The 27,989-nt window shown below is 40.8% G+C and overlaps 2 protein-coding genes across 2 annotated transcripts in view; one reads left to right on the top strand and one right to left on the bottom strand.

Annotated features, from left to right (window-relative positions):
• The window catches only part of LOC123772530 (cylicin-2-like), a 54,062-nt gene extending 32,811 nt beyond the window's left edge, over window positions 1-21,251 (bottom strand). Inside the window, exons 1-2 of the mRNA XM_045765770.2 lie at window positions 21,217-21,251; window positions 20,842-21,122 (exon numbers count right to left, since the gene is read on the bottom strand). Coding sequence (XP_045621726.2) covers window positions 20,842-21,122; window positions 21,217-21,251 — 316 coding nt within the window. The remainder of the gene's footprint in view (window positions 1-20,841; window positions 21,123-21,216) is intronic.
• Window positions 21,252-23,405: 2,154 nt separating this feature from the next.
• LOC123772387 (uncharacterized) overlaps window positions 23,406-27,989 on the top strand; it is a 9,884-nt gene continuing 5,300 nt past the window's right edge. The window contains exons 1-5 of the mRNA XM_045765488.2: window positions 23,406-23,542; window positions 24,744-24,808; window positions 27,120-27,285; window positions 27,436-27,521; window positions 27,962-27,989. The exon at window positions 27,962-27,989 is cut by the window's right edge and continues 174 nt beyond it. Of these exons, the coding sequence (XP_045621444.1) occupies window positions 23,419-23,542; window positions 24,744-24,808; window positions 27,120-27,285; window positions 27,436-27,521; window positions 27,962-27,989 (469 nt within the window). The 5' untranslated portion in view covers window positions 23,406-23,418. The remainder of the gene's footprint in view (window positions 23,543-24,743; window positions 24,809-27,119; window positions 27,286-27,435; window positions 27,522-27,961) is intronic.

The following is a 27,989-nucleotide window of genomic DNA, read 5'->3' as shown; positions in this document are numbered from 1 at the left end:
ACCGTCGCAGGAGCTGCCAGAACGAGGTTGAAGTCAACATCTAACTGCCTTAGGGGCTCCAACTCCGGATTTTTCCTTGAGGTTGACTCCTGAAGCCTTTCCCAAAAGAGGGGTATAGCCGCAAGGAAGCGGAGGTTTAGAATCTGGGTTTTCCTTCCCCAAGATGAGTTGCCTTCCCAGGCTAACGAGTCCCATCTTCCCGGAGCAGCTGGTTTTAAGGCCAGAGGCTCGCCCCTTCTCCTGTCAGCTTCTCTTTCACACAGAAAGCTCTCCTTTAAAAGCTTTCATACAACAGCTCTCCAAGCCATGAACAAATTGTACAAACTTAGATATGCAAAACCTGACAAAAATGCACCTCTATAAAGCATTCATTAGACCTCTCCTAACATATACTCAACTATCTCTTTCTTTAGCCGCACCTACTAATAAACTAAGGCTTCAGATAATACAGAATAGAGCACTTAGATGGGTATTCAACACTGGATGGGACGAGTTCAATACCAGCGAGAGTCTTCATGAAAGTACCAACATTCTTGCCCTCAATTTCTACTGGAAACCTTTATTAGACAAACAACTTGATAGACTACTCACTTATCACGAACAACACATTGACTTTCTCTTACACTCAGACAACCACGAAACACTCACAATCTCTTCTCTACCATCCATGATCCTCCTAACCCCGTATTTAGTTAAACTTTAGCTCTCAACACCTAGCATCCATCATCCGTAAACGTTCAGCCCTGACGCTTTTGAGCCAATCACTGTGATGATGTGAATTTTGTGATGTCCCTGGTGATGCCACTGAGACACTCGACTGAGTACTTGCCTCAAATGCCGCAACCAAACGACACGCAGCTGGGTTTAGCCCTGGCACTTTTTCTCCAACAAATCTACTTCCTCTCACCCCCCTTTATCTTCTTCTGTCCCCACTTCCAAGCTCGCCCTTCAGGGTGTCTTATCCTGTATATATTCGGATAAATGATTAGGTGAGCCACAGAACAATCATAATGATTGTGATATACACAAACCAACCCGTTCTCACACAAGACAGCACATATATGACTTAATGCTTAAAGTCAATATGTTGAATATGAATTAGTAAATATGTGATATATTCCCAGTTACTTTTTTTACCAAGGCCCAAACTCTTTCTCACGTACCAATTTACGTGTCACAGTACCCGTCCGTCAACATAGATAGCAGAATATTCGTGATTGGTTCAATTATAAGGAAAATTGTAGTTTTCAGGTCCCACATGGGTTGTGAAATTTACCTACTGTTGTCCATGCTCTTATAATATTACAGATCAGCTATATCCTATTGAAGGCTCGTAGTTTTGTTTTGAGAAATATTAGTTGTTCTTAGTAAATTATAATAAGCACTATAAATTATTACATAGAATAACAGTGCTTCACCAATCAATATTATATACCATAGTTTGGCTTTAAAAATCTTTAAAGAATGTTTTGTAGGAACGCTAACAGAAAACGATGTTACATTTGAATGTCTATGGGGTAAACTACTGCAAACAGGACGGTATTGTGTCTACTATACCAACTATAGCTAGGATGGGTATATTGTCACCTACCGCCTGTTAGGTGGGAAAGGGGTCCAATACCACCCACAGGATGGGTATGAGGGTCACATCCACCCACAGGATGAGTATGGGGATCACATCCACCCACAGGAAGGGTATGGGGTCCAATACCACCCACAGGATGAGTATGGCGTCCACTACAACCCACAGGATGGGTATGGGGCTCCAACCACCCATAGAATGGGTATGGGGCTCCAACCACAAATAAAATGGGTATAGGGTCCAATAATACCCACTGGATGTTTAAGGCGTCCATTGCCGCGCGTCGAGCTCGAAAACCGCAGCATTCATCTCAGAACCATGCCTATTTCACACAGATTCCTTAATAAACGTAAGAGTTTTATATGTCACAAGAAAGATAGAAATATAAGCTTCATTCTAAATACCTTACCATGGGCATATTTAAATTTAAAGCGAAGATACGTGTACTTTTATAATAGCCGAGCTTTAACCCCGGACAGATTGATCGACCGAGCAACTCTCTCTCAGAACAATGTTTATTTCACGTGAATTCGTTAATAAACATATATGTTTTATATGTCTCAAGAAAGGCAGACATATAAGCTTCACTTTAAACACTTTACTATAGACATATTTAAAGTTCTAATGAAGATACATGTATTTTAATAATTACGGAGCTCCCACCCCGTACAGACTGAACGACAGAGCAACTCTCTCTCAGATCAATGTTTATTTCACGTAAATTCGTTAATAAACACAAATGTTTTATATGTCTTAAGCAAGATAGAAATAAGAGCTTCATTTTCAATACATTACAATAGACATATTTATAGCTCAAGTGAAGATACATATGTTTTTATAGTAGCGCTCAGTAGCTTGTCGGGCATGGAGTGCAGACGCCTACGCACTTGCCGATATATTGTATAATTATCAAAGATACGCTAATAAAGCCTAAAATCTTATATGCCTCCAGAAAGACCGAGATATAAACATTATTATGATTTCACCAAATGAAATATATCATGTTCGAGAACAAAGATATATCAATTTTAAATTAAGTTTCGACTCTTGCTCGGGCGAGAGAGAGGGAGCGACTCTCGCCCCATCTATTGGAGATTCTGTCCACTAAAGACCCAAAGCTACTCAAACCCTCCTAGCATTATTTAAGTAATGAAGTAGTATGGTATATTTACTATAATGTGGGTGCTGAATGCAGAACATGAGAAAACATATATTTACTCCAAACTAATATAATTTCATTATGAAATAAGTAAATAAGTAGCATCAAAGGAAGTCGACGGTCCAAGCGTCAATGTTGTGGAACGACTTATCCAAGATATATCGTTGTTTGGAAAGTGTTTGTTGGCATATCCAGTTGTCGCACTTCTCTGCACAAATTATCACAAATTTAAATTATAATGTTAACAAGTAGAATACGTATTTTTAATAAAATCTAACATAGCTAGCCAGAAAACATTTAACATTTATTAAAAAAATATATGTTTGGAAGTTAAATCGACTTCATAGGACAATAGTGTTGTTATATATACTCGTTATTCGTTGACATGCGTTCGCTACTTAAACTACCATGTACTGTACTTATGTGAAATCTCCCATGTCTCTTCGCTCATCTCACCGAACCCTACAGGCTCTGTGATATATTGCTTAATTAATTGAGATTCACAAATAAAGCTTATAATTGTATATGTTATCAAAAAGGCAGAGCTTATTTTAGTTCATTTATTATGCACCCCATACCCATCCTATGGGCGATAGTGGAGTGTTACAGAGGCGCATAATGGGCTCAGGGAATGAGCCCCACAATTCATATAGCCAAGGAAGTTATAATCTTGATAAGCTAGTTACAAAAGTCAATGCACATTGTCACATCAACAATGGGCTCGAGACCGACCACAAGTACAGTTTATAATTTAAGCAACTGACATATATGGAGGGCTAGTGTCACAATTGATTTGTTTATCCTACACATAACCCCCTCTCCCCCATCCAATGGGAAGCGGTGGATAGGTTACAATCAAGTCGTTTGTTGCGTTTTATTCAGAGATTAGATCTTATTGGGTGAGGAAAGATATTCATATTTTAAAGAAGGCTTCTTGGCTGATGCTCTCCATTGATGGAAAATATACAACCTTTTGAAAATCAATGTTAGTTTGATCTAGATATTGTAATTAACGAAAGTATTTATGTCATCTGAAAGGTAGAAATATAGGCTACATCTAAAATCCTTTGTCATAAATATAACTGAAGTGAAAACGAAGATATATGCGTTTTGATAGTTACTTGATGGCTAGCTCTGAGAGTGTGAAGCCCTGCACAGCAGCCAATAAATTGTATAATTAGTTGCCATATATTTTAATTAATCTTAAAAATCTATATGTCAGAAGAAAGGAAGATGTAGCCGTTAATGTGACAACATTTAAAAATATATATATCTTAAGTTAAATAAATAATATCACCTTATCGCCGGTGTCCGGACACATAAAAATTACCTAGGTATCAGTATCCAGCCAGGCGGGGATCACAGGCTGCACAATACTGATAAATTATGTAATGCACTACTTGTGGTCCATCTCGAACCCATTTATGATGTGACGACTTATAGTGAATTTTGTAACTAGCTCATCAAGATTGTAACTTGCTTAGCTAAATGATTTGTGGGGTTCGGTCCATTCATTTTCTTTCTTTATTATGCACCCCATAATACACATCCCGTGGGCGGTGGTGTAAAGGATTACAGAGGCACATAATCGGTTCAGGAACTGAACCCTCTAGTTCGTTTAGCTAAGCAAATAACAATCTTTTGACGCTAGTTACAAAATTATTAATGTACACATACTTATGCATACATGTACATATTCATACGTATACATATATACATACACATACATATTTAATCACCACCACAAATACACACATCAGTAATCTTTTGTGTCACAAGTGATTCAACAAGAGGCTCACAACAGTCACTATACAAGGCACTTTACATTTATGAGGAGTCGCACAGTTACTAGTCATGCTGCACACCCACCCAACTGGGCGGCAGCTTTACAGTCATGTGCTCCACACCCACCCAACTGGGCGGCAGCTTTACAGTCATGTGCTCCACACCCACCCAACTGGGCGGCAGCTTTACAGTCATGAGCTCCACACCCACCCAACTGGGCGGCAGCTTTACAGTCATGTACTCCACACCCACCCAACTGGGCGGCAGCTTTACAGTCATGTGCTCCACACCCACCCAACTGGGCGGCAGCTTTACAGTCATGTGCTCCACACCCAGCCAACTGGGCGGCAGCTTTACAGTCATGTGCTCCACACCCACCCAACTGGGCGGCAGCTTTACAGTCATGTGCTCCACACCCACCCAACTGGGCGGCAGCTTTACAGTCATGTGTATGCATTACCTACAGTAAGCAAATTTTGGATACTTCGCTAAGATTTCGGGCAGCACATCATTATGAATGAAGTACTTACACATTTCATGGACACTATTGATGTTGTTATCTTTAAATTCCGCTATTTTTCACATTCCATTATATAATGACTCAAAGTATGCGAATAGTTCTGCTGACAGAGTTTACATTTAGTCAAATCTACATCATCAGATGTTACAAACTTCCAGAGGTACTTGTAGCTGAGCCTAAACCTAGCAGTGGTAACATCTAGAAGTCTGCTAACATTATTGGATGACCCATAGACGAGCGATTCATCAAAGTTTATACAATATTGTGAAATTGAGAGTCAGTGTAGTAACATAAATTGGTAAATAATAAATATTGTAAGTTAAGAATCTGATGCATGTGTGTGTGTTGGGGGGGGGGGGGGGCGGGGGTTATACCCTTGGTAAGCGAGAGTGAAAAGTAACCTTAGACGTACTGCGGTCAATGTGGGGGGGGGGGGGGAAGGGGAGGGAGGGTGGGAGAGTCAAATCCACCCTCCAACATCTGGACATAGTACCACCAGCCTCCACAACACTCCATCAGCCTCCAGCTGATGCTTGTAGATGCCTCATCTAACCTCACTTATGTCACACATTAACCTACAGTTCCTGTGATATTTCAACTCCTCATCACAGTGGCGTCTCACCAATATAAACTGTATTGGATTTTGTCCCGAAATAGCTATATGCTGACTGGACGTGTATGTATGTATGTATGTATGTATGTATGTATGTATGTATGTATGTATGCATGTATGTATGTATGTATGTATGTATGTATGTATGTATGTATGTATGCATGCATGTATGTATGTATGTATGTATGTATGTATGTATGTATGTATGTATGTATGTATGTATGCATGTATGTATGCATGTATGTATGTATGTATGTATGTATGTATGTATGTATGTATGTATGTATGCATGTGGGTATGTATGTATGTATGTATGTATGTATGTATGCATGTGTGTATGTATGTATTCCCAATCACGTTAAAGACTCCCCCTCTATCATCCAGTTAAAGAGAAAAACAACTATACTAAATAATCAACTCCTTGTAACTTTAATTATGCTGACCTTCCTATCTGTATTCAGACTGAGCCTACCATCATTAGAGGTGATTATAACGCTAGACATAGGAATATTGGTAATTCGCAGTTCAGTAATCGCAACGGCAACCAACTGGTGTCACTATTAGGTAGCCACGATGATGCACAGATTGTGGGTGACCTTGAACCAACGCATATCTACGGAGGTATTCTTGATCTATGTCTCGGTGTCAACGTCTCCCACACCGTGTGCGCCTCGTCAATAGTGCCAGTTATGGCGTCTGATCATCTGGCCATATTAGCCACTGTAAGCATTGGCAGCTCTATCCTCCCTGGTGGAGTGTTCAAGCGGAAGAGGCTGGCTGTGCCCATCGATCAACGAGACAATCTTGTTGCTCATGTGTGTCAGATTGGTGCAGTTCATCTGAGCCTTCATCAGTTGAAGATTTTAACAATGAGCTCACAGGTACTATCGAGCAGTTTATAGAATCACTTGATTCATCGTCCAGGCCACGTAACCCAAATTACACTGGTCATAGCACTTATGCTTATTATAATGATTCTAAATTGCATGCACTAAAACGCACTGCCAGAATAATTGGACTAGCTTGTAGAAGGACCCGCACTGCTGAAATGCTTCGGCTCTTTCAAGCGGCTCTGGCTAAGGCCAGGGAACGTATGGTGGAGCTGAGGCAGACAGACTGGGAAACTTTTGTCCGTGGTCTCAATTCTCACACGCCACTAAGTCGGGCATGGAAGGATATCAACAAGATCAAAGGGAAAAATGCTGCAGAGATCTCGTACCCTAATCCTCTGCACAGAGCAAATGATCTTGTTGATGCTTGGGCCACGACTTCCAGCTTTGACAGTCTTCCTCTACCCTCACAGAATGAATTAAATGATAGATATACTGATAGGGCAAGGTTCCTTGACTTCATGCTTCATCAAGAGGATGACTGTGACATGCTTTTTACTGAATACAAACTAGATTCTGCTCTACATAAAGGCAAAGCTACATCACCCGGGGAGGATGGAGTTACTTACGGCATACTGCTTATGCTTCTGCTAGTTCCAAGGAATACCTTTCTTCAATTGTATAATATGAGCTATGTAACTGGGGAGCTTCCTAAGTCATGGACCAACAGTGTTATTATTCCCATTCCTAAACCTCACCAGCTGAGTGCTTTATGCCCAGTCTCCCTCACTAGTTGTCTCTATAAGTGTCTTGAGAAGATGGTTCTCAACCGTCTCCTTTACAAAATTAATAATATGTTGTCTCCCCAGATATATGGCTTTATGTATGGAAAGAGTGTACATCACTGTATTACCACATTCCTCACCCTGCATACTGATAGGTCATATATCACTTTCCTAGATCTTAAGTCAGCCTTTGACATTGCTAACCCACACGTCATTATGAGAGAACTTGCTAAAATGAATGTTGGAATGTTAATGTTAAAAATTGTTCAAACTGAAATAAATATATAACACTGTACGGTACTGTTGTGTTTAATTATGTTTTGCGATTCCTATGGAAAAGGTATTTGTGCACCAAGTACTACTAGGTCATTATGAGATATGCTGAATGTTGTCAATATACCATCTGAATACGCTTCACTTTGCGTTAATCATTGGACGTCCTAATGATTAAGGTCCCCAAAAGGACTTAATCAGACCTCAGTGGATAATTTTACTCTCCTTCTCTCTCTCTCTCTCTCTCTCCCTCTCTCTCTCTCTCTCTCTCTCTCTCTCTCTCTCTCTCTCTCTCTCTCTCTCTCTCTCTCTCTCTCTCTCTCTCTCTCTCTCTCTCTCTCTCTCCCTCTCTCTCTCTCTCTCTCTCTCTCTCTCTCTCTCTCTCTCTCTCTCTCTCTCTCTCTCTCTCTCTCTCTCTCTCTCTCTCTCTCTCTCTCTCTCTCAGAGCATCCCCTTATGTGTTGTATGTGGGTGCTGAAGTTCAGTCTCTTGTCTATGTATAGGTGAAGGAACTTTCCATAATTGTTATTGCTAATGTTTACTTGTAATACTGGGTATACATCCGGTGTTCTTACCCTCGACCGCGGCGAGGGTAAGCCGTGGCCGTATGGTCTGAAACCCACAAATATTTACAATGGGGGGTGGGGGGGGGGATAACATTTCCTCTTCAAGCACGCGCACACAAATGAACTATGTTACTTAACTGGAAGCACTCGTACAACATAATTTACACGATTTCTCAGGATAATTATACTTCTTACCAGCATATATACAGTATAGTACCTAGGAGGTTCTCTTCAATGATATCTAAGATAATTAAATGAACCCAAGCAAACCACTGTGGAAATGTGCAGGACAAACATATCAATTGTGACACTAGCTCTCCACTTATGGCATTTGCTTAATTTAGAAACTGTACTTGTGGTCGATCTCGAACCCATGTTGTTGATGTGACGATGTGTTATGAATTTTGTGGCTAGCTCCTCAAGATTGCAACTTGCTTAGATAAATAAATTGTGTGTTCAGTCCCTGAACCCATTATGTGATAAATTAACTAAACTAAAAACTATAGTCTGGCGACGAAGCCTGAACTGCATAATGTAAATAGGGATTAACCAGAAAAAGATATAGGTGAAGAATAACATCAGGTAACTGCGTTAATTACAATATTAGATCAAACTAACATTGATTTTCAAAAGGTTGTATATTTTCCATCAATGGAGAGCATCAGCCAAGAAGCCTTCTTTAAAATATGAATATCTTTCCTCACCCAATAAGATCTAATCTCTGAATAAAACGCAAAAAACGACTTGATTGTAACCTATCCACCACTTCCCATTGGATGGGGGAGAGGGGGTTATGTGTAGGATAAACAAATCAATTGTGACACTAGCCCTCCATATATGTCAGTTGCTTAAATTATAAACTGTACTTGTGGTCGGTCTCGAGCCCATTGTTGATGTGACAATGTGCATTGACTTTTGTAACTAGCTTATCAAGATTATAACTTCCTTGGCTATATGAATTGTGGGGCTCATTCCCTGAGCCCATTATGCGCCTCTGTAACACTCCACTATCGCCCATAGGATGGGTATGGGGTGCATAATAAATGAACTAAAATAAGCTCTGCCTTTTTGATAACATATACAATTATAAGCTTTATTTGTGAATCTCAATTAATTAAGCAATATATCACAGAGCCTGTAGGGTTCGGTGAGATGAGCGAAGAGACATGGGAGATTTCACATAAGTACAGTACATGGTAGTTTAAGTAGCGAACGCATGTCAACGAATAACGAGTATATATAACAACACTATTGTCCTATGAAGTCGATTTAACTTCCAAACATATATTTTTTTAATAAATGTTAAATGTTTTCTGGCTAGCTATGTTAGATTTTATTAAAAATACGTATTCTACTTGTTAACATTATAATTTAAATTTGTGATAATTTGTGCAGAGAAGTGCGACAACTGGATATGCCAACAAACACTTTCCAAACAACGATATATCTTGGATAAGTCGTTCCACAACATTGACGCTTGGACCGTCGACTTCCTTTGATGCTACTTATTTCATAATGAAATTATATTAGTTTGGAGTAAATATATGTTTTCTCATGTTCTGCATTCAGCACCCACATTATTGTAAATATACCATATTACTTCATTACTTAAATAATGCTAGGAGGGTTTGAGTAGCTTTGGGTCTTTAGTGGACAGAATCTCCAATAGATGGGGCGAGAGTCGCTCCCTCTCTCTCGCCCGAGCAAGAGTCGAAACTTAATTTAAAATTGATATATCTTTGTTCTCGAACATGATATATTTCATTTGGTGAAATCATAATAATGTTCATATCTCGGTCTTTCTGGAGGCATATAAGATTTTAGGCTTTATTAGCGTATCTTTGATAATTATACAATATATCGGCAAGTGCGTAGGCGTCTGCACTCCATGCCCGACAAGCTACTGAGCGCTACTATAAAAACATATGTATCTCCACTTGAGCTATAAATATGTCTATTGTAATGTATTGAAAATGAAGCTCTTATTTCTATCTTGCTTAAGACATATAAAACATTTGTGTTTATTAACGAATTTACGTGAAATAAACATTGATCTGAGAGAGAGTTGCTCTGTCGTTCAGTCTGTACGGGGTGGGAGCTCCGTAATTATTAAAATACATGTATCTTCATTAGAACTTTAAATATGTCTATGGTAAAGTGTTTAAAGTGAAGCTTATATGTCTGCCTTTCTTGAGACATATAAAACATATATGTTTATTAACGAATTCACGTGAAATAAACATTGTTCTGAGAGAGAGTTGCTCGGTCGATCAATCTGTCCGGGGTTAAAGCTCGGCTATTATAAAAGTACACGTATCTTCGCTTTAAATTTAAATATGCCCATGGTAAGGTATTTAGAATGAAGCTTATATTTCTATCTTTCTTGTGACATATAAAACTCTTACGTTTATTAAGGAATCTGTGTGAAATAGGCATGGTTCTGAGATGAATGCTGCGGTTTTCGAGCTCGACGCGCGGCATTGGACGCCTTAAACATCCAGTGGGTATTATTGGACCCTATACCCATTTTATTTGTGGTTGGAGCCCCATACCCATTCTATGGGTGGTTGGAGCCCCATACCCATCCTGTGGGTTGTAGTGGACGCCATACTCATCCTGTGGGTGGTATTGGACCCCATACCCTTCCTGTGGGTGGATGTGATCCCATACTCATCCTGTGGGTGGATGTGACCCTCATACCCATCCTGTGGGTGGTATTGGATCCCTTTCCCACCTAACAGGCGGTAGGTGACAATATACCCATCCTAGCTATAGTTGGTATAGTAGACACAATACCGTCCTGTTTGCAGTAGTTTACCCCATAGACATTCAAATGTAACATCGTTTTCTGTTAGCGTTCCTACAAAACATTCTTTAAAGATTTTTAAAGCCAAACTATGGTATATAATATTGATTGGTGAAGCACTGTTATTCTATGTAATAATTTATAGTGCTTATTATAATTTACTAAGAACAACTAATATTTCTCAAAACAAAACTACGAGCCTTCAATAGGATATAGCTGATCTGTAATATTATAAGAGCATGGACAACAGTAGGTAAATTTCACAACCCATGTGGGACCTGAAAACTACAATTTTCCTTATAATTGAACCAATCACGAATATTCTGCTATCTATGTTGACGGACGGGTACTGTCACACGTAAATTGGTACGTGAGGAAGAGTTTGGGCCTTGGTAAAAAAAGTAACTGGGAATATATCACATATTTACTAATTCATATTCAACATATTGACTTTAAGCATTAAGTCATATATGTGCTGTCTTGTGTGAGAACGGGTTGACACAAACATAGTATACATATATATACATAAGTGAATCCCTGCTTCTCCCTTCTTTTGGTATATGTTAACTGTTTTTTCCTTATTTGTCTTTCGTCATTATTCACTACTCCTATATACTTTTCTTCTCTTCGTTCACCTCCTGTCCTCATTTTTGCTCGTCTTGTTCCTTCTAGTCTTCCTTATTCTCCTCTTCGTTCTCTTACTATTGCTCCTTGTCCTCCTCTTTATGCCATGCCTACCTTTCCATCTTCGTCCGTGTTGACGTTGATGGACGGTCGCGGTGTGTCGCAGAAAGTAGATGGCGCGATGTGGTATTCTACATAATACATCAACCAATCACCTGGAGCCGTCCTGATCCTGGATTACCCAGAGACCACAGCCTCTAGCGATCCTGGAAACCTAATATGGCCGTCTCTGGAAAGATTAGCAGATCCTGGTCCTGGATGTCCAGTAGGTCAAAAACGCTTAGCGTGCTAGCGCTTTATTAATTTTTATCTTCAATCATTTTATGTAACAACTAATGAAGCACTGAATAACATTCCGTATACTTTTTAAATGAATTTTATTATTAAAATTATTATTTTATTATTATTTCTAGTAATAGAAATAGTAGTATTAGTATTGTGTTGTTCTTTAGGTTATATATTTTTATTACTGTATAATGTATTAATCACGCAACTTCGTTAAGGCTTAATCAGTAACGCATTCGTGTTATAAATCCACATAATACATCAATTAGTTCACGCATGGTGAATCGTCACTAACCTAGTGAATTTTTGAGGAAGTATTGAGCTAACGTAATGGGGGTTCGAATTATACACTTCAATGTATGATTGAATGTGCGCACGGAGTCCAAGAATCGCAGGTTCAATCCCACTACACACCTCAATAGTTTTTCATGTATCAGTTCACTAATGCCATGTTAAATATATTTCCCCCGCCAGTTATAATATAGCATCATTTTCGTCACTAAAATACTCCTCGCTGGAACTCAAATATTAATTCTTTGAACTGCAGTTTAATTAAACCGAATTCTCACTTCAGGCGTCTGTATTCAGTTTCATTAGATCCAATTAATTTGTGCAGGAAAAAAAGAGGTCATCAATTTGTATTAGCAATGTAAAAGCGAAAAAAACAGTAATTAGATTTTGATTAATGACTTTGAGTAATAGATCCGAGGCTTTCCATGTCAAAGTATTTTTATATTTTTAGACACAACGAAAGCGGAAACTGTTCGTAGAGAATACAAATAGTTTGGAGAGACCAGTAATGGTCTGGATAAAATATAGTTTGTATGTCTGAAAACAGTACGCTTGGGAGATCTGTTAGATGATATTATTAATAACATCTTTATTGACAAAAATAAATTACAAATTTGCCTGATCTGAGGAATTCAATTAAGTCTTATTAAATTGAGGATAATGCTGGTATTCACTGTCACACAGGACAGAGGGACATACACAAGACAATAGGTCTAAATTGTAGGCTGAAGCACATATATATCATGGTTATAATCAATGTTTCAATGAACAAATATGCAAATACAACTTTCTATTGTGTTTCTGATACCGACGGCAAGGGTTGAAAGTTCCCCCTGTGCTCGGCCAGGATATGGGTCAGGGTGAGAATTTTATATTGTGCCTAGTGTACGAAAGGAGTAATTATGGTAGGCCTATGTCAAATATGATTTACTGGTGTGTGCTGGTAGTGAGTCTTTATGACGGTGGAGTGTTGTTGTCGCTCTCTGTGATGCTGGAATGTGGTGGTGCTGGTTCTCCGATCATAAGCCCATATGAGGTTTTCTCACCTGGGCTGCATATCATAATTGGGTCTCACGTAGGTTACCTGCCGTATTCTAAAACTTTTCGTGTTTCAATTGTGTGTGTATATTGCTAGGCATTTTATCTTCTCACTTGGAAAGACAATAAATTGTCATTCTAACTAATCCATGAGGTTTTCATTGCATTGCATTTGTCAGCATTAAAGTCAATTACCAATTCAACACCATTGGGCAGGGGGACAGAGGGTAAACACAGCCCAGAATGGTCTTACAGAGACTAAGCTGCCATGACTGAGGAAAGATGTACAGCTTTCGCAGGTGAACACGTAAATTCTTGATGAATCTTTGCCTAGATCATTTTGAATTATGCCATAGACCTCATCTGTTTTCATTCTTCTCATTAGCTCTGCTTCCTCCGGAAAAAAATTTATATGAATGTATCTATATATTCAGGTCTTGTCGTGGGCTGATAGTACGTGTTCACATCGTGTCGTGGGCTGATAGCATGTGTTCACGTCTTGTCGTGGGCTGATAGTACGTGTTCACATCGTGTCGTGGGCTGATAGCATGTGTTCACGTCTTGTCGTGGGCTGATAGTACGTGTTCACATCGTGTCGTGGGCTCATAGTATGTGTTCACGTCTTGTCGTGGGCTGATAGTACGTGTTCACGTCTTGTCGTGGGCTGATAGTATGTGTTCACGTCTTGTCGTGGGCTGATAGTATGTGTTCACGTCTTGTCGTGGGCTGATAGCATGTGTTCACGTCTTGTCGTGGGCTGATAGTACGTGTTCACGTCTTGTCGTGGGCTGATAGTACGTGTTCACGTCTTGTCGTGGGCTGATAGTATGTGTTCACGTCTTGTCGTGGGCTGATAGTATGTGTTCACGTCTTGTCGTGGGCTGATAGTACGTGTTCACGTCTTGTCGTGGGCTGATAGTACGTGTTCACGTCTTGTCGTGGGCTGATAGCATGTGTTCACGTCTTGTCGTGGGCTGATAGTACGTGTTCACGTCTTGTCGTGGGCTGATAGTATGTGTTCACGTCTTGTCGTGGGCTGATAGTACGTGTTCACGTCTTGTCGTGGGCTGATAGTATGTGTTCACGTCTTGTCGTGGGCTGATAGTATGTGTTCACGTCTTGTCGTGGGCTGATAGTATGTGTTCACGTCTTGTCGTGGGCTGATAGTATGTGTTCACGTCTTGTCGTGGGCTGATAGTACGTGTTCACGTCTTGTCGTGGGCTGATAGTACGTGTTCACATCGTGTCGTGGGCTGATAGTACGTGTTCACATCGTGTCGTGGGCTGATAGCATGTGTTCCCGTCTTGTCGTGGGCTGATAGTATGTGTTCACATCGTGTCGTGGGCTGATAGTACGTGTTCACATCGTGTCGTGGGCTGATAGCATGTGTTCACGTCTTGTCGTGGGCTGATAGCATGTGTTCCCGTCTTGTCGTGGGCTGATAATACGTTAGGAACAGAATAGACCCTTAAACTGATTGTTGTGGCATCCCAGGAACCCTTCCAGATAAACCAGGTCGTTTCCTCTGGAAGTGACCTGGCTTCTGGAAAGGAGGGAGTTGATATAAGAGATTCTTGAAAGATGTTATCCCGCCATGCACACTACGAAACTACGACGTGCTACAACGTTCGATCGCGTTCTAACACCTCCTAACAAGTTGTAACAACGTTCTAATACGTCATAAAAACGTTATAACAAAGTGTAACAACTTTATTACAAGTTGTAACAAGCGGAAAGTAGGAATAGTTGTGTTGTGTGTTTGCAGGGGTATGGGGTCTTTTTATCTAATGGAATCCCACACTACTCTAAAGTCTGGTCCCCCAATTCAAATATAAATAATCTTAAGTGTGACTTTCTTATCATGATTATAAGTGGAAGTACTGTAAAAATATGAAATTAATTCTATAATATTTATATTATAGAATGTATGTTATCTACATCTATAATATTTATGTTATAGAATTATATATAAATCAATATATGTAAATTATATAGAAATCTATATAAACATTAATAATACCCGTGAGATACTTCACTATACCACTTAAGTACTTAAAGTTCAATTAACCTGAGAGACAAGCTTGCAAATAAATAAATCAGTGATCACACTAGTAATTAATTAGAGCGCCACGTGATAACTCTGTATATGGGTTTTGGCTTCCCCATTACGTCAGCAACTCTGTCTTTCATATACCCTTACTAGATACATATTTTTTATTATACACTATGTAATTATATGTGCAACAGCCGGGATAGGCTATATTCCCCCTGTTCCTCTATACCCATGATTATGAGTGTCGACTCTCCTTGCATGCCCTGATCGTACCCATGTGGTCCGTAGGTTGCACATGCCGATGAAGAGAAGCAGAGATACCCACCAACAAATGTCGAACACCACGATCTTCGTTCTCCCGAACGAGTCCTGAACGCGTTCAGGCACACACTGAGAGTTAAGAGACGGAAATAGAGTGACTGAGACCAACATGACCTCCTCTTCCACACCCCCTAATAACATCCCCCCCCCCCCAGCACCACCCACTGCCCAATAACCTCCCCCACCCAACCACCCACCCACCGCCCACAAAGATAAAGACAGATAGGGCATCGCCAAAGCTACAGACGCGACCGAGAGCAACGACTCCTCGGCCAACCTCGTAAATTCAGATCACTGTCATGATCAATTGCCTTTACCTACCTCGCTCGTTTACGTCTGTCGCGATAAATCAAACCTAGCAGTAAATAGTCTTTATGAAACTGCGACATTAGAGAATTACCGTGAAGGAGTTATCACCGCGTTACTTTTTGGGGGGACGTCTTGTTTCGTGAGGTGTCTCTGGGGGGAGGCTTTTTTAGGAATATATATGTGCTTAGTGTCTCCGTTGGGAGCCATAAAGAGTATTGGAGTGTGTCATCTGTTGAGGATACGAGAGATGGTATGTGTGAGTAGTGGGAGAGAGGATAAGAGCTCTCTCTCTCTCTCTCTCTCTCTCTCTCTCTCTCTCTCTCTCTCTCTCTCTCTCTCTCTCTCTCTCTCTCTCTCTCTCTCTCTCTCTCTCTCTCTCTCTCTCTCTCCCGTGCTGTGCAACACATTCCAATTAACGGAAATATATGCGAGGTATGCAAATATTTTAAGCTTATTAGAAATTCATTATAAAGAACTGAATGTATCAATTTAGGGGCTATGAAGAGATTTTTTTATAGCAGTTGGTGAATATGATATAGAAGTCGGTGAATATAATACAGTAGCTGCTGAATATAATACAGCAGCTGATGCTGTTAGGTAAAACAGTTGTATTTTTTTACGGAGTGGCAAATGAGGAGAACGTGCTGGATTATGAGGAGAAAATACTTCCCTCAGTATGACTATAGCACTTGGGAGGATTATGAGGGCAGGGACTTGCGAGATGTTGGACCCCTGCACGTCCAGTTGGACTATAGGGGATCGAACGCCGACTCTGCAAGAAGCGAGGCCGTCGTTGTACCGTCATGCCCAAGGGTATGGACGAAAGAGAAAGACACAAAGTACAAATGCACAGAGAAAATAGAAACACACACACACACACACACACACACACACACACACACACACACACACACACACACACACACACACACACACACACACACACTTATATATTTATATATATATATATATATATATATATATATATATATATATATATATATATATATATGTATATATATATATATATATATGTATATATATATATATATATGTATATATATATATATATATATATATATATATATATATATATATATATATATATATATATATATATAACTAATCATATATTCAGTTGCATATTGTCCTGGGGACCATTCAGGCTTGTTCGCACATGCGCATATATATATATATATATATATATATATATATATATATATATATATATATATATATATATATATATATATATATATATAGAGAGAGAGAGAGAGAGAGAGAGAGAGAGAGAGAGACAGACAGACAGACAGACAGACAGACAGACAGACAGACAGGCAGAGACAGAAAGAAGCAGAGAAACAGAAAAACTTCATCTCGGAAGCCGTATAGTGTGATTTTTCCAGCTCCACTTTAATGCTGTGCTGGAGTGTTCCAGAGGCACTGATTCCAAACTTTCACTTGGTCTCGTTCCCGAAAATGTGCAAAATCCACCAGATAACTGGAATGGAAAGTTGTTGTTGTTGCCTTATTGAGCAGTTAGGTTCTCAAGAAGGAAGCCAGGCATCAATGGTTCCAAACACGGATCATAAATGCAAAAAAAAAAAAGACTATGCATAAAAGTATAGGCCTATCATTGGGTAAACACGTGTGAGTGACATGTGTGTTGACACATGTTGACAGATATTTGAATTTGTTGAATAGTTAGGCCAAACTGAGGGTAGGTTAGATGGTTAGGTTGTTTTATGTAGTTATTGCAACCTTTTCCTCCGGCTAGGCTCGTTAAAGCAGCGGCCGTTCCCTTTCCCAAGACGTATTCGTTAATCTTAACGTAATGTTTATTAAAAATATGTTCTCATATATAAATTAATATTATCATACAGTTCTATATATAGTTAGGCATACGTTAAAGTATGTTAAGTATTTGGGTTCTGTTTGCGATTATTTATATTTTCAGGGTTTTTTTATTAACAAGCATAGGTATACACATCAATGTGCTACTACACTATTCTGTATGAAAGATTACACAATGTAGATCAAAAACCAGCTACGAGCTCATCCAACATCACCCACCTGATGGAGGCTGTGGGTGATGGCAGCCTCCACCAACTGTGGTGGAGGCTGACTCCATACACAGTTTCAAATGTAGTTATGATAGAGCCCAGTAGGCTCAGGAATCTGTACACCAGTTGATTGACAGTTGAGAGGCGGGACCAAAGAGCCAAAGCTCAACCCCAGCAAGCACAATTAGGTGAGTACCTCACAGGGCGGTCAGTCAGTCAGTCAGGAGAGAACTTGAAATGTAAAGTTGATCTATTAGCCTCCACTAGCAAAATCTGTAAGTGGGTGAAGCATATAAAGAGGTGGGATTCGAGCAGAGGACGAGAACGAACCACTGCTCGAGAATAGTGCACACCTCATCAGTTGTCTGGTGTGTGTAAGCTGCTTTTTTTTCATAAACAAAAAGGGGCAGAGGGGTTTTGGCTGCTGGATTAACCTTTTGGCCTTTTGTTTATGAGGACAGACTGCTGCTTGAAAGGAGTCATTTCTGCTGTGGTTCTCTCGAACTCATTCTGAGACGGATCACCGATTCTGGAGGAATAATTTAATAACAAGAATATAGTGACACGAAAGGTAAAGGAGAATAGTGACAGGAAAGACAGGGAGAAACTAATTACTGTACGTAATTTTGATAATCTGAGGATCAAATGACGAGAACAGGAAACAAATGGGACAGTAGTTTGGCAATATTTCGGTGCGGATAATTAAGATAGGTGGGATAATTTAAGTACTGGGTGAAACAATTTAGAAGTTGGTTGAAACTTGAAACAGCTCATTACAGATGGCGACAACTTTAACACAGGATGAAGCAAGTTAGCACAAGTCGCGAGAACTGCAGGTAAAGTCGAGACAGTTCGTTGCGGATGAAGATATCTTCATTCTAGTTGAGATTCTGCGGAACATTCTGAGAAAAGCCGAAGGAGCTCATTAGTGGTCGAGACAGTTCAACAGAAACTGTAGAATTATAATGAGGCAATTCAGCGCGATATTATTTATTTCTAACAACCTTTAGTTACAATAAAAGGGGTTTAGTCATCAGTAAGCGCTGTTGTAGGTTAGGCTACCAAGGCTAGTAGCCTCCGTAATGAGTTAGGCTAGTTATGGGGTTCGTAGGGTCATCCTAGTCACTATTACAAGGATGTACTAGTGACATCCTGTCACTGGTACCCGAAGCTAAGGACTCACAAATGTGGGGTTCACGGTTCGAGTCAGCTAGAGCCCGAGTAAATGGGGTGGGTGTCCGTTCCTCTCTATGGACCGACGCTCCCAGTCCTTGGAAAAGAAATGATTGATTAACCAAATCAATCCTCAATCCGTGGATTAAATATAAATAAAATAATATGAAATATACAATTGAAGACACTGGAAAACATTAATATTTAATTTTAGTAAATGAAAATCAGATATTAAATAATGCAATTAATAAAAATACACAAGGAAATTACAATTACGTGATAAATAAATCAGATCATCATAGGAACAGGGGTAAGGCTTGAGGCTGGTAGCACCCAGGACGTTAGTTAAGTCTATTCCTCTACCGTTCCAATGATTTTCTAATTAATATTACACAAATAAGGGAAACAATTACGTCGAATGCTTTAGTCTCCCCTTAAAGCGAACGAGCATTTCTGCAGAGATTGTATACAAGTAATACTGATGTATACAAACTATTTGGTCCATAATGTATTCCTGTATCCAACTGGAAATACAGACATTTTGTATTTCAAAAATAGCAAACCTTTATATGCAGTCGTCTTCTAGTTTTCAAATTTAACAACACAAATCGGACGAGGAACATTGGATAATCCGAAATATGTATATAATGAACCGTCGGTCCTCATTTCAGTCCTGGCTGGGGAAAAAAATCCTTTTTCGGTCACGTGTCTTATAATAGACCGAGTTGCAGGAATTCGGTCCTCTACATCTTACATAATAGAACAAGTAAGAAAGGCGAGGCTACCAATAATCGACTCGTAATGAATCTAAAGGTGAGGACAGTTTTAGGAAAGCGGCAACTTACTTTCAACTCCTCAGTAGTGGGTATGACCTCAGAGAAGACGCCCTAAACAGATAGCTACGTAATGCAGCTAAAAAATATTTTGAGACTGTTGTCGTATAGGAGGAAGGAGAAAAAGCAGCGTTATTGTATGTACAGTGTGGCTCAAGGACCTGCCCGAGCCGTAATTGGCTGTTAGAGAAGCAATTTTGGCCCTAATTGGACTGTTGTTGACACGTTATCACTAGCTTCAGCCCCTTTTATCGTGGTGAATATTCCTTGACTGATTGTTAATGGGCGGTTATTTCAATTCTGCTCTTGGAGGAAACTGAATGTAAATAGAGTTGTGTTTGGCACCATTGGTCTTATAGTTCCCTGGTCTCAGTTTTTGGTCTTTACTTTGTCGAAGGTCTTGCTTGGTGTGTTGCTGGGGTCGTAGTGAATAGCAAAAATGGTAAATTATACGTATATATATATTCAGGGTGTACTTATCTATTTGTCGGTACTATCTAGTGAAGGTTAATAGATTGGTTATCATCTTGTTTATTAAAGAGAATATACGATTTACTTTCAACAATAAGAGGGGGGGGAAATGTCTTTGAAATCCTATACAGAGATTTTTTCTGAAAAAATCTCATAACCAGAAATAGGTATTATTTTCTGTTTTCGAGATTCAGGGGGATTAAACTAAATATGAAATAGGCTTATAAACCGTAGCATAATGAAAGCCAGTCACTAAGATGGAGGAGAATGTTTCTGTTTTTCTCCCTTAAAACTCTCACTTTTCTAGCTTTAATGCCCTCACTTTTCTCGCTTAATACTGTCACTTTTCTCACTTAATGCTCTCACTTGTCTTGCTTATACTCTCACTTTTCTTGCTTACTTTTCTCGCTTATATTCTCACTTTTCTCGTCTATACTCTCACTTTTCTTGCTTATACTCTCACTTTTCTTGCTTATATTCTCACTTTTCTTGCTTATATTCTCACTTTTCTTGCTTATACTCTCACTTTTCTCGCTTATACTCTCACTTTTCTTGCTTATACTCTCACTTTTCTTGCTTATACTCTCACTTTTCTTGCTTATACTCTCACTTTTCTCGCTTATACTCTCACTTTTCTCGCTTATACTCTCACTTTTCTCGCTTATACTCTCACTTTTTTCACTTAATAATCCCTTTTCTCATTTAATACTCTCTTTCTACTCTTAATATTCGCACTTTTCTCAACACTCTCGTTTTCTTTGCCTAATACTCTTACATTCCTCGCTTAATACTCTCATCTCTCTGCTTCATAGATTGCCTGTCTGCATCCCCACCGGGACCATAGCACCTCTCCCCACCTCTTTCATCTCTCTCCCCTCTCCTCTCCCCAGCATCACTTCTTATCTCTCTCTCTCTTCTCCCTCTGTCTCCTCCTTTCATCACCCTCTCCTCCCTTATCGCCTGCTCTTCCCATCTCCCCTCAAGGATAATGTATGTAAATTACAATCACCTCAACGACAGCTGAATTGGTCGTTTCTGGACGAGAATTGTGGAGCTGAGAAGTAGAGGGAGAGATGGGTGGAGATTGTGGGAGGCTGGGAGAGATGCGGGGGAGGAAGTTGGGAGTGATTGGGGGATTGGAGGAAGTTATTAGGCTTCGCAACTCATCCTATGCGTAAACATAACGCCATCCTGCATAAAATAACAGCATCTAGCTGCTATAGAGGGAACGTACAAATATGTACTGTTGCCACCCATTACTTGTTCACGTTTTGTACCAATGGAATTCTAAAAGGATTAACAAAGAGTAAATGAGTAACAGTGAACCTAACCCAACCTGCCACAGGTCTAACTTATAACATAGGCAAGTTTACACGTAATTTAGTACATATATGGACTATACAAGGCCTAGGAAAGGTTGGGTTTGGTTGCTGCTTTCGTTGATAGATCAAGACTACTTTGTTTGGGTCAAATTTATTTGGGTGGACTTACTTTGAGTGGGCTTTGTCTGGGTGGAGTTTTTAAAAATGAATTTGGGTGCAAAAGTCCTTATTTTGTGATGCAATTTATAGTAACTATAGATAGTCATTTGTGGATGGCTGGTTGAATACCACCATAGCTAGCTGTGTTGTTCATCCTGTCGCTAGTATCGGGACGCAGCTATGTTGTTCATCCTGTCATTGTTATTTTATTTTACCATTTCAATACTCTCCCATTTCATGCACCTAGACTTTCCCATCACCCTCCTATCCTCCTTCCTCCTCTCTCTCCTTCCCTCCCTCGCTCTCTCTCTCTCCCTCACTCCCTCGCTCCCTCCCTCCCTCGCTCTCTCCCTCCCTCACTCACCACTGACACCGCCGCCGAACAGGATAAACAGATAGTAGCTGATTAGACATTGGTGGGAAAAGCTTCACCTGTGTCTCCACACCTGCGTAAGATGTGGAGAGACACCTTCCAGAGCTCCACACCTGCGTGAGGCTACAGCTGACGTGTCTCCACACCTGCATGAGGTAACAGCTCGTCCCTGTGATAGTTCAGTGTGTGTGAGGCCTTTGCTAATAGACTGCAGGTGTGTTATATTTGGTGTCTAATGATGGTTCACAAAACAGTTGCCGCAGTGCGGTATAAAAGCTCATTGTGATTAAACTTTTATCTGAATTGTTTCAGGGATTTATATAACTTATTTTTAAATATCATAAACCATAATTTCCTTTCCCAGCGCTCGATTCATGCTATGATTTATACACTTGGCAACTGCAAGTTGACAGCATTCAACAAATTGTAAATATTTAAGGTGAATCTCCAAAGAGGACTGTAAGAATGGCCTTCCATTCCTTGTACTCATCTGTACCCCTTGTACTGCTTGTACTCATCTGTACCCCTTGTACTGCTTGTACTCATCTGTACCCCTTGTACTGCTTGTACTCATCTGTACCCCTTGTACTGCTTGTACTCATCTGTACCCCTTGTACTGCTTGTACTCATCTGTACCCCTTGTACTGCTTGTACTCATCTGTACCCCTTGTACTGCTTGTACTCATCTGTACCCCTTGTACTGCTTGTACTCAGAGGCTTACATGTGGTGAAACTCGAAAAAGTTCGGAATTTTCATTTCATTTTCCTAGTGGATAATTACGCTTATGCGAATCAGTCTCATATTATCCACTTTCATTCACCAAATAAACAATATTGGATATTTACATTCTCGAAAGAAACTTAATACAAGTCTAAGTTGAGAAACTGTCTGGATTGTACTTTTTCGTATATTGTATTATTATTTTTCACTCGAGTGTGTCATCTAGAGTGTGTGTGTGTTAGAGTGTGCGAATGAGTTTGTGAGTGGGCAGAATGGGAGATAACAAATTTAAAATGGATGAGTATGCTGGTGGTGGCGGCTTGGTCGTGGACCGGGCCGCGGGGACGCTAAGCCACGGAATCATTGCAAGGTAAGGCAAGGAGGTTGGGGTGAGGGCGTCTGATGATTATGATAAGAGCGAGGCTAAATGCGTTAGTAGAGAGGACGAGGCGGCGGGAGGCAGACATGGCGGGCGTTCGGAGCGTGCTGGGGCGTATCCTCTGTCTGGTAGTGTGCCTTACGCCAGGTACGTTCCACCTTCTGGTACAATTAACGCCTGGTAAGGTCAACTAACTCTTGGTACACTCGCCCAGGGCCTGGCCTAGTCAACCATCTCCTGTTACTTTATTTCCATTATCATCACGGTGAGCGGTGCCCCTTGAGTGCTTGCTGAAATGTCATGAATTTTGTGGCATCGAATAGGAAAGACGAGCCGACGGCTTGTCAATGGGCGTCCTCTTTTTCTTGATAAATATTTTCCATACCGTAGGAAAAAGGCCCTTTCTAGGGGCGGTAATGTTTACGAAATAAATAGAAGCTCGTGTACGACTCCTTTATTGCTCGTATAGCCTTTTAATGTTCGTAAATATGATGCTTCGAGATGACCTAAGATGCAGTAGTCAGGTGTCACTTGGCTTCTGCTACAGGTGTCACAAGGCTCCTGTTGCAGGTGTTGTCTTGGTCCTGCCCCGATTTGGTTTACACCAAATGTGTGTTGCATCGATTCTGTATAAGGTGTCCTCTCTCTCTCTCTCTCTCTCTTCTGCTGTTATTGCTACAATGTGAATGCAGTTTCGATGCACTGCATGCCTTTGCCCGTTGTCTGCTGTCGTCACCTAGAGTCTGCTTGATCCAGTAATATGATATGCAGAGAAATGAAGCCGCAGCACTTCATTTTGAGTGAAAGATGGTGATTAAAAAATGTTCAGTGTGGCCAAGCTGAACCAGTCGGTTGGCCTAGCCACCTGATCATTCATTAATTGCTTACAAAACAAACTTTAATTCTCGCTGAAAAAAAAAATGTAATCCAGATTTCCATTTACTTTCCCTGCAACATTTGTAGCAGATGTTCCCTTCCATATATGTGGCAGTTGTTCCCTGCCACATGTGTGTCAAATGTTCTCTGATTCAAGTGTCAGATGTGCTCTGCTCTAGGTGTGTCAGGTGTTCCCAGGCATAGGTATTTCAGGCGCTTCCTGGCACCTGTAACAGGCACTAGGTTAGGTCCGGGCAATTTAGTACATCAGTTAAGTAACGTTGTGACCGATCGATAGGTTGGTCTGCCCTGCTACAGATGTTTCAGCTGCCCTCTGCTCCAGATGTCTCAGATTCTCCTTCATATAGATGTTACAGGTTCTTCCTGCTACAAGTGTTTCATGCGGTGCTTTACTACAGACACTAATTCTACAGACACTAATTCTACAGACACTAATTCCCTGTTTGGCCAGGTCTGGCGCAGAACATCACGCAATTCGCCTACGACTACGCCCCCTACCTGCGCTTCGACAGCAAGGTAAGCACTCTAACCTCCATTTCCTTACCTGATCTCCATTACGACCACTCGACGCTGAATGCCAGTAATAGTCTATGTCTCTTTATGCCCGTTTTCTCTATTTGCCACACCATAAAAAATGCAACTATTTTTGCCTAACCTGGGGCCAAATTCACGAAGCAGTTACGAAAGTAATTACGAACGTGTACATCTTTCCTCAATCTTTGACGACTTTGGTTACATTTATTAAACAGTTTATAAGCATGAAAACATGCCAATCAAGTTTTGTTATTGTTATAAACAGCCTCCTGGTGCTTCGGAGCTCATTAACTGCTTAATAATTGTATACAAACTCGCCAAAGATTCAGAAAAGATGTGCAGGTTCGTAAGTGCTTGCGTAAGTGGTTTAGTGAATCTGGCCCCAGGTTCGTAAGTGCTTGCGTAACTTCTTCGTGAATCTGGCCCCAGAAATTTTCAAACCCAAGCAACCCACCTAACTCGTCAAGGCCGTGGGCCAAAAAACGTCTATATTATGGTGTTTTAGTTTATACTAATACAGTTTATCTATTATAGCCTCAGGTGTATTAGTTTACATCTGGTTTATGAAGGCTCTACTCTTTTAGTCTACCCTTGGGTATAGGCTCATGACCACTGAATAATAATCCCGTTGATGGGGACAGAAAAACCTGTGCTTAGGCTTTACAAATTCTTGTTAGGCCTACTTCTGACCGTCCGCTGGATGCAGCCTACAACTACTGACGAACTCTCTGGCAGGTATTTACTGCTAGGTGAACAGAGACATCAGATGAAAGGAACTGTGCCCAGCCGTTTCTATCCTGCTCAATGAGTGAACACGGGTCCCTCGGTTGTGAGTCGAGGGTGAAGACCACTGTGCTACAGGTTGGTTTCACTTATCGGTATGAACATGGTGGATGTTTACAATAGTTGGCTGCGTTACTTTTGCGATACCTTGCGTTGGTTTCGGGAATCAGCGTGCCATCGGCCCAGTCGCTGACCAGGCCAGACTCGAACATATGACAACCATTCGTTAAAACAATAACATGTTACACAGCTCAAATAATCTGTCTTCAGGCTAGGCTCGTTAAAGCAGCAGCCAACACAGAAGACGCATTCATACATTTTAACGAATTGTGAATTAAAAATAGTTTGCTCATACATAAATTAAGGCTGGGTTTAGTGTTTAGGTCTGGGTAGTTATTGGCCTTTGAAGCACGTTGGTGAAGTATTCACAGCATCGGGAATCGAACAGGGGTCGTCAGCAGAGCATTGTACGAAAAATGTTCGAACGTTATCAGTTTTGAGTCGTTCCTCATTGATAAATAGGGAGTGTGGAGGCTGTATTAACGAACATTTGGCCCTTTTGTTGATGAGGACGAGTTGCATCACACCGCATGTCCTAAAAAATAAATGCATTACCATCAGAAACCCCCCACCCCACCCCCCCCACCCCCCCACCCCACCCACCCCCCCACCCCCACCCCCCTCAAATCACCTGGATAGTTATCTTGGTTCTATGTGATGGTCCGAAAGCATATTATGGTTCCAGTAATTGTTTACATGTAAACTGGCAAATGAACCTATGTCGTCAGCAGAGTATTTTCTCAAGTTATAATTATAATAGATGTCGTTGATTTAAAAAAAAAAAAGTATGCTGAAAACGTTTTCTTTGAAAAATTTGGTTTTCTGTCAACGAAATTCATGGGTAGTCTGATACAGTTTTTGAATTCCACATTTCACATCGCCTATAAACCTTAACTAAAGTATCTTTAACCTAACCTAATCATAGATAAAGATAATAGCACAAATTACGTAGTCGTTCCCAATTCATTTCCTTGAGGGGATCTCCTCTCTGAGGACAGATTGTTTAAGTCACACCTTGCACTCAAAATATTCTCAAATAGTCAACAAATCCACAAGTTCTCAAATAGTGCTTTCACTCACTTCCAGTAATCGAATAGCGCGTCTTTAAATGCTACATCCACACATTATAAATACATATAATTGCCAAAGAAAACAAAACACTTAAATTTATTCTTTCAGGCTTGATAAATGCTTAGTTGGGTCGTGTAGAACAGTGGTCTACGTCCTCGTCTTACAATCGATTCCTGGGGTTCAATCCCCGGACGGGACAGAAATGATTGAGCACGTTTCCTTTCATCTGGTGCCTCTCTTCACATAACAGAAAACAACAGGTACCCATGAGTTAGGAAACTGTTGTGGGCAGCATCCTAGCAACTTCGACAAGCCTAGATACAGGCTTCCTGTCCCGGACAACGGGTATTTTACCACTGGATGGGTTGTTTTCCTTCAGGCGGGCTCGGGGGAGCGGTGCTTCCCGCAAGCGGCTGCGGAGTACTACGAGGCGCGGCTGGCGGGGGACTGGTCCCGCAAGTGTAACACTAACTACACCTCTCTGGAGGCCGGGGAGGTGCCCACCTACTGGCACGCCCTCACCTGCGGATACCACCTGCACATAGGTGAGTGCCGGACCCCGTCTCTGGCCTGTGGCCCAACCGCTCTCACTATCTTTATGTGGTGAAGACTTTGTTGATGACTGTGGCGAGGTGTGGGACTGACATAGGAGAGAGAGTGGAGACCATCTTGCTGAGTGTTGTTCCTCCCCGCAGCCTACTGGAACTTCTACGGCTACAACCACAACTGTGACTGTTGCTCCGGCGAGAGAGACGCTTGGTGGGAGTCTATTGTCATCAAGGTCAGCCTCTAATGTGTCCCAGTCAAGGTCAGCCTCTAATGTGTCTCAGTCAAGGTCAGCCTCTAATGTGTCCCAGTCAAGGTCAGCCTCTAATGTGTCACAGTCAAGGTCAGCCTCTAATGTGTCACAGTCAAGGTCAGCCTCTAATGTGTCACAGTCAAGGTCAGCCTCTAATGTGTCACAGTCAAGGTCAGCCTCTAATGTGTCACAGTCAAGGTCAGCCTCTAATGTGTCACAGTCAAGGTCAGCCTCTAATGTGTCACAGTCAAGGTCAGCCTCTAATGTGTCTCAGTCAAGGTCAGCCTCTAATGTGTCACAGTCAAGGTCAGCCTCTAATGTGTCCCAGTCAAGGTCAGCCTCTAATGTGTCACAGTCAAGGCCTAATGTGTCAAGAAACAAAAGCCATTAACCAGCAGTTGACAGGTGTGTGATGGTTGCAGGTTCGCGACTGGGAGCTGAGCCCACACC

This window comes from Procambarus clarkii, chromosome 17 (genome assembly GCF_040958095.1).
Source record: "Procambarus clarkii isolate CNS0578487 chromosome 17, FALCON_Pclarkii_2.0, whole genome shotgun sequence".
NCBI classification, from domain to species: domain Eukaryota; kingdom Metazoa; phylum Arthropoda; class Malacostraca; order Decapoda; family Cambaridae; genus Procambarus; species Procambarus clarkii.
The sequence above is the reverse complement of the archived record's forward strand: the minus strand, read 5'-3'. Positions and strand labels throughout refer to the sequence as shown.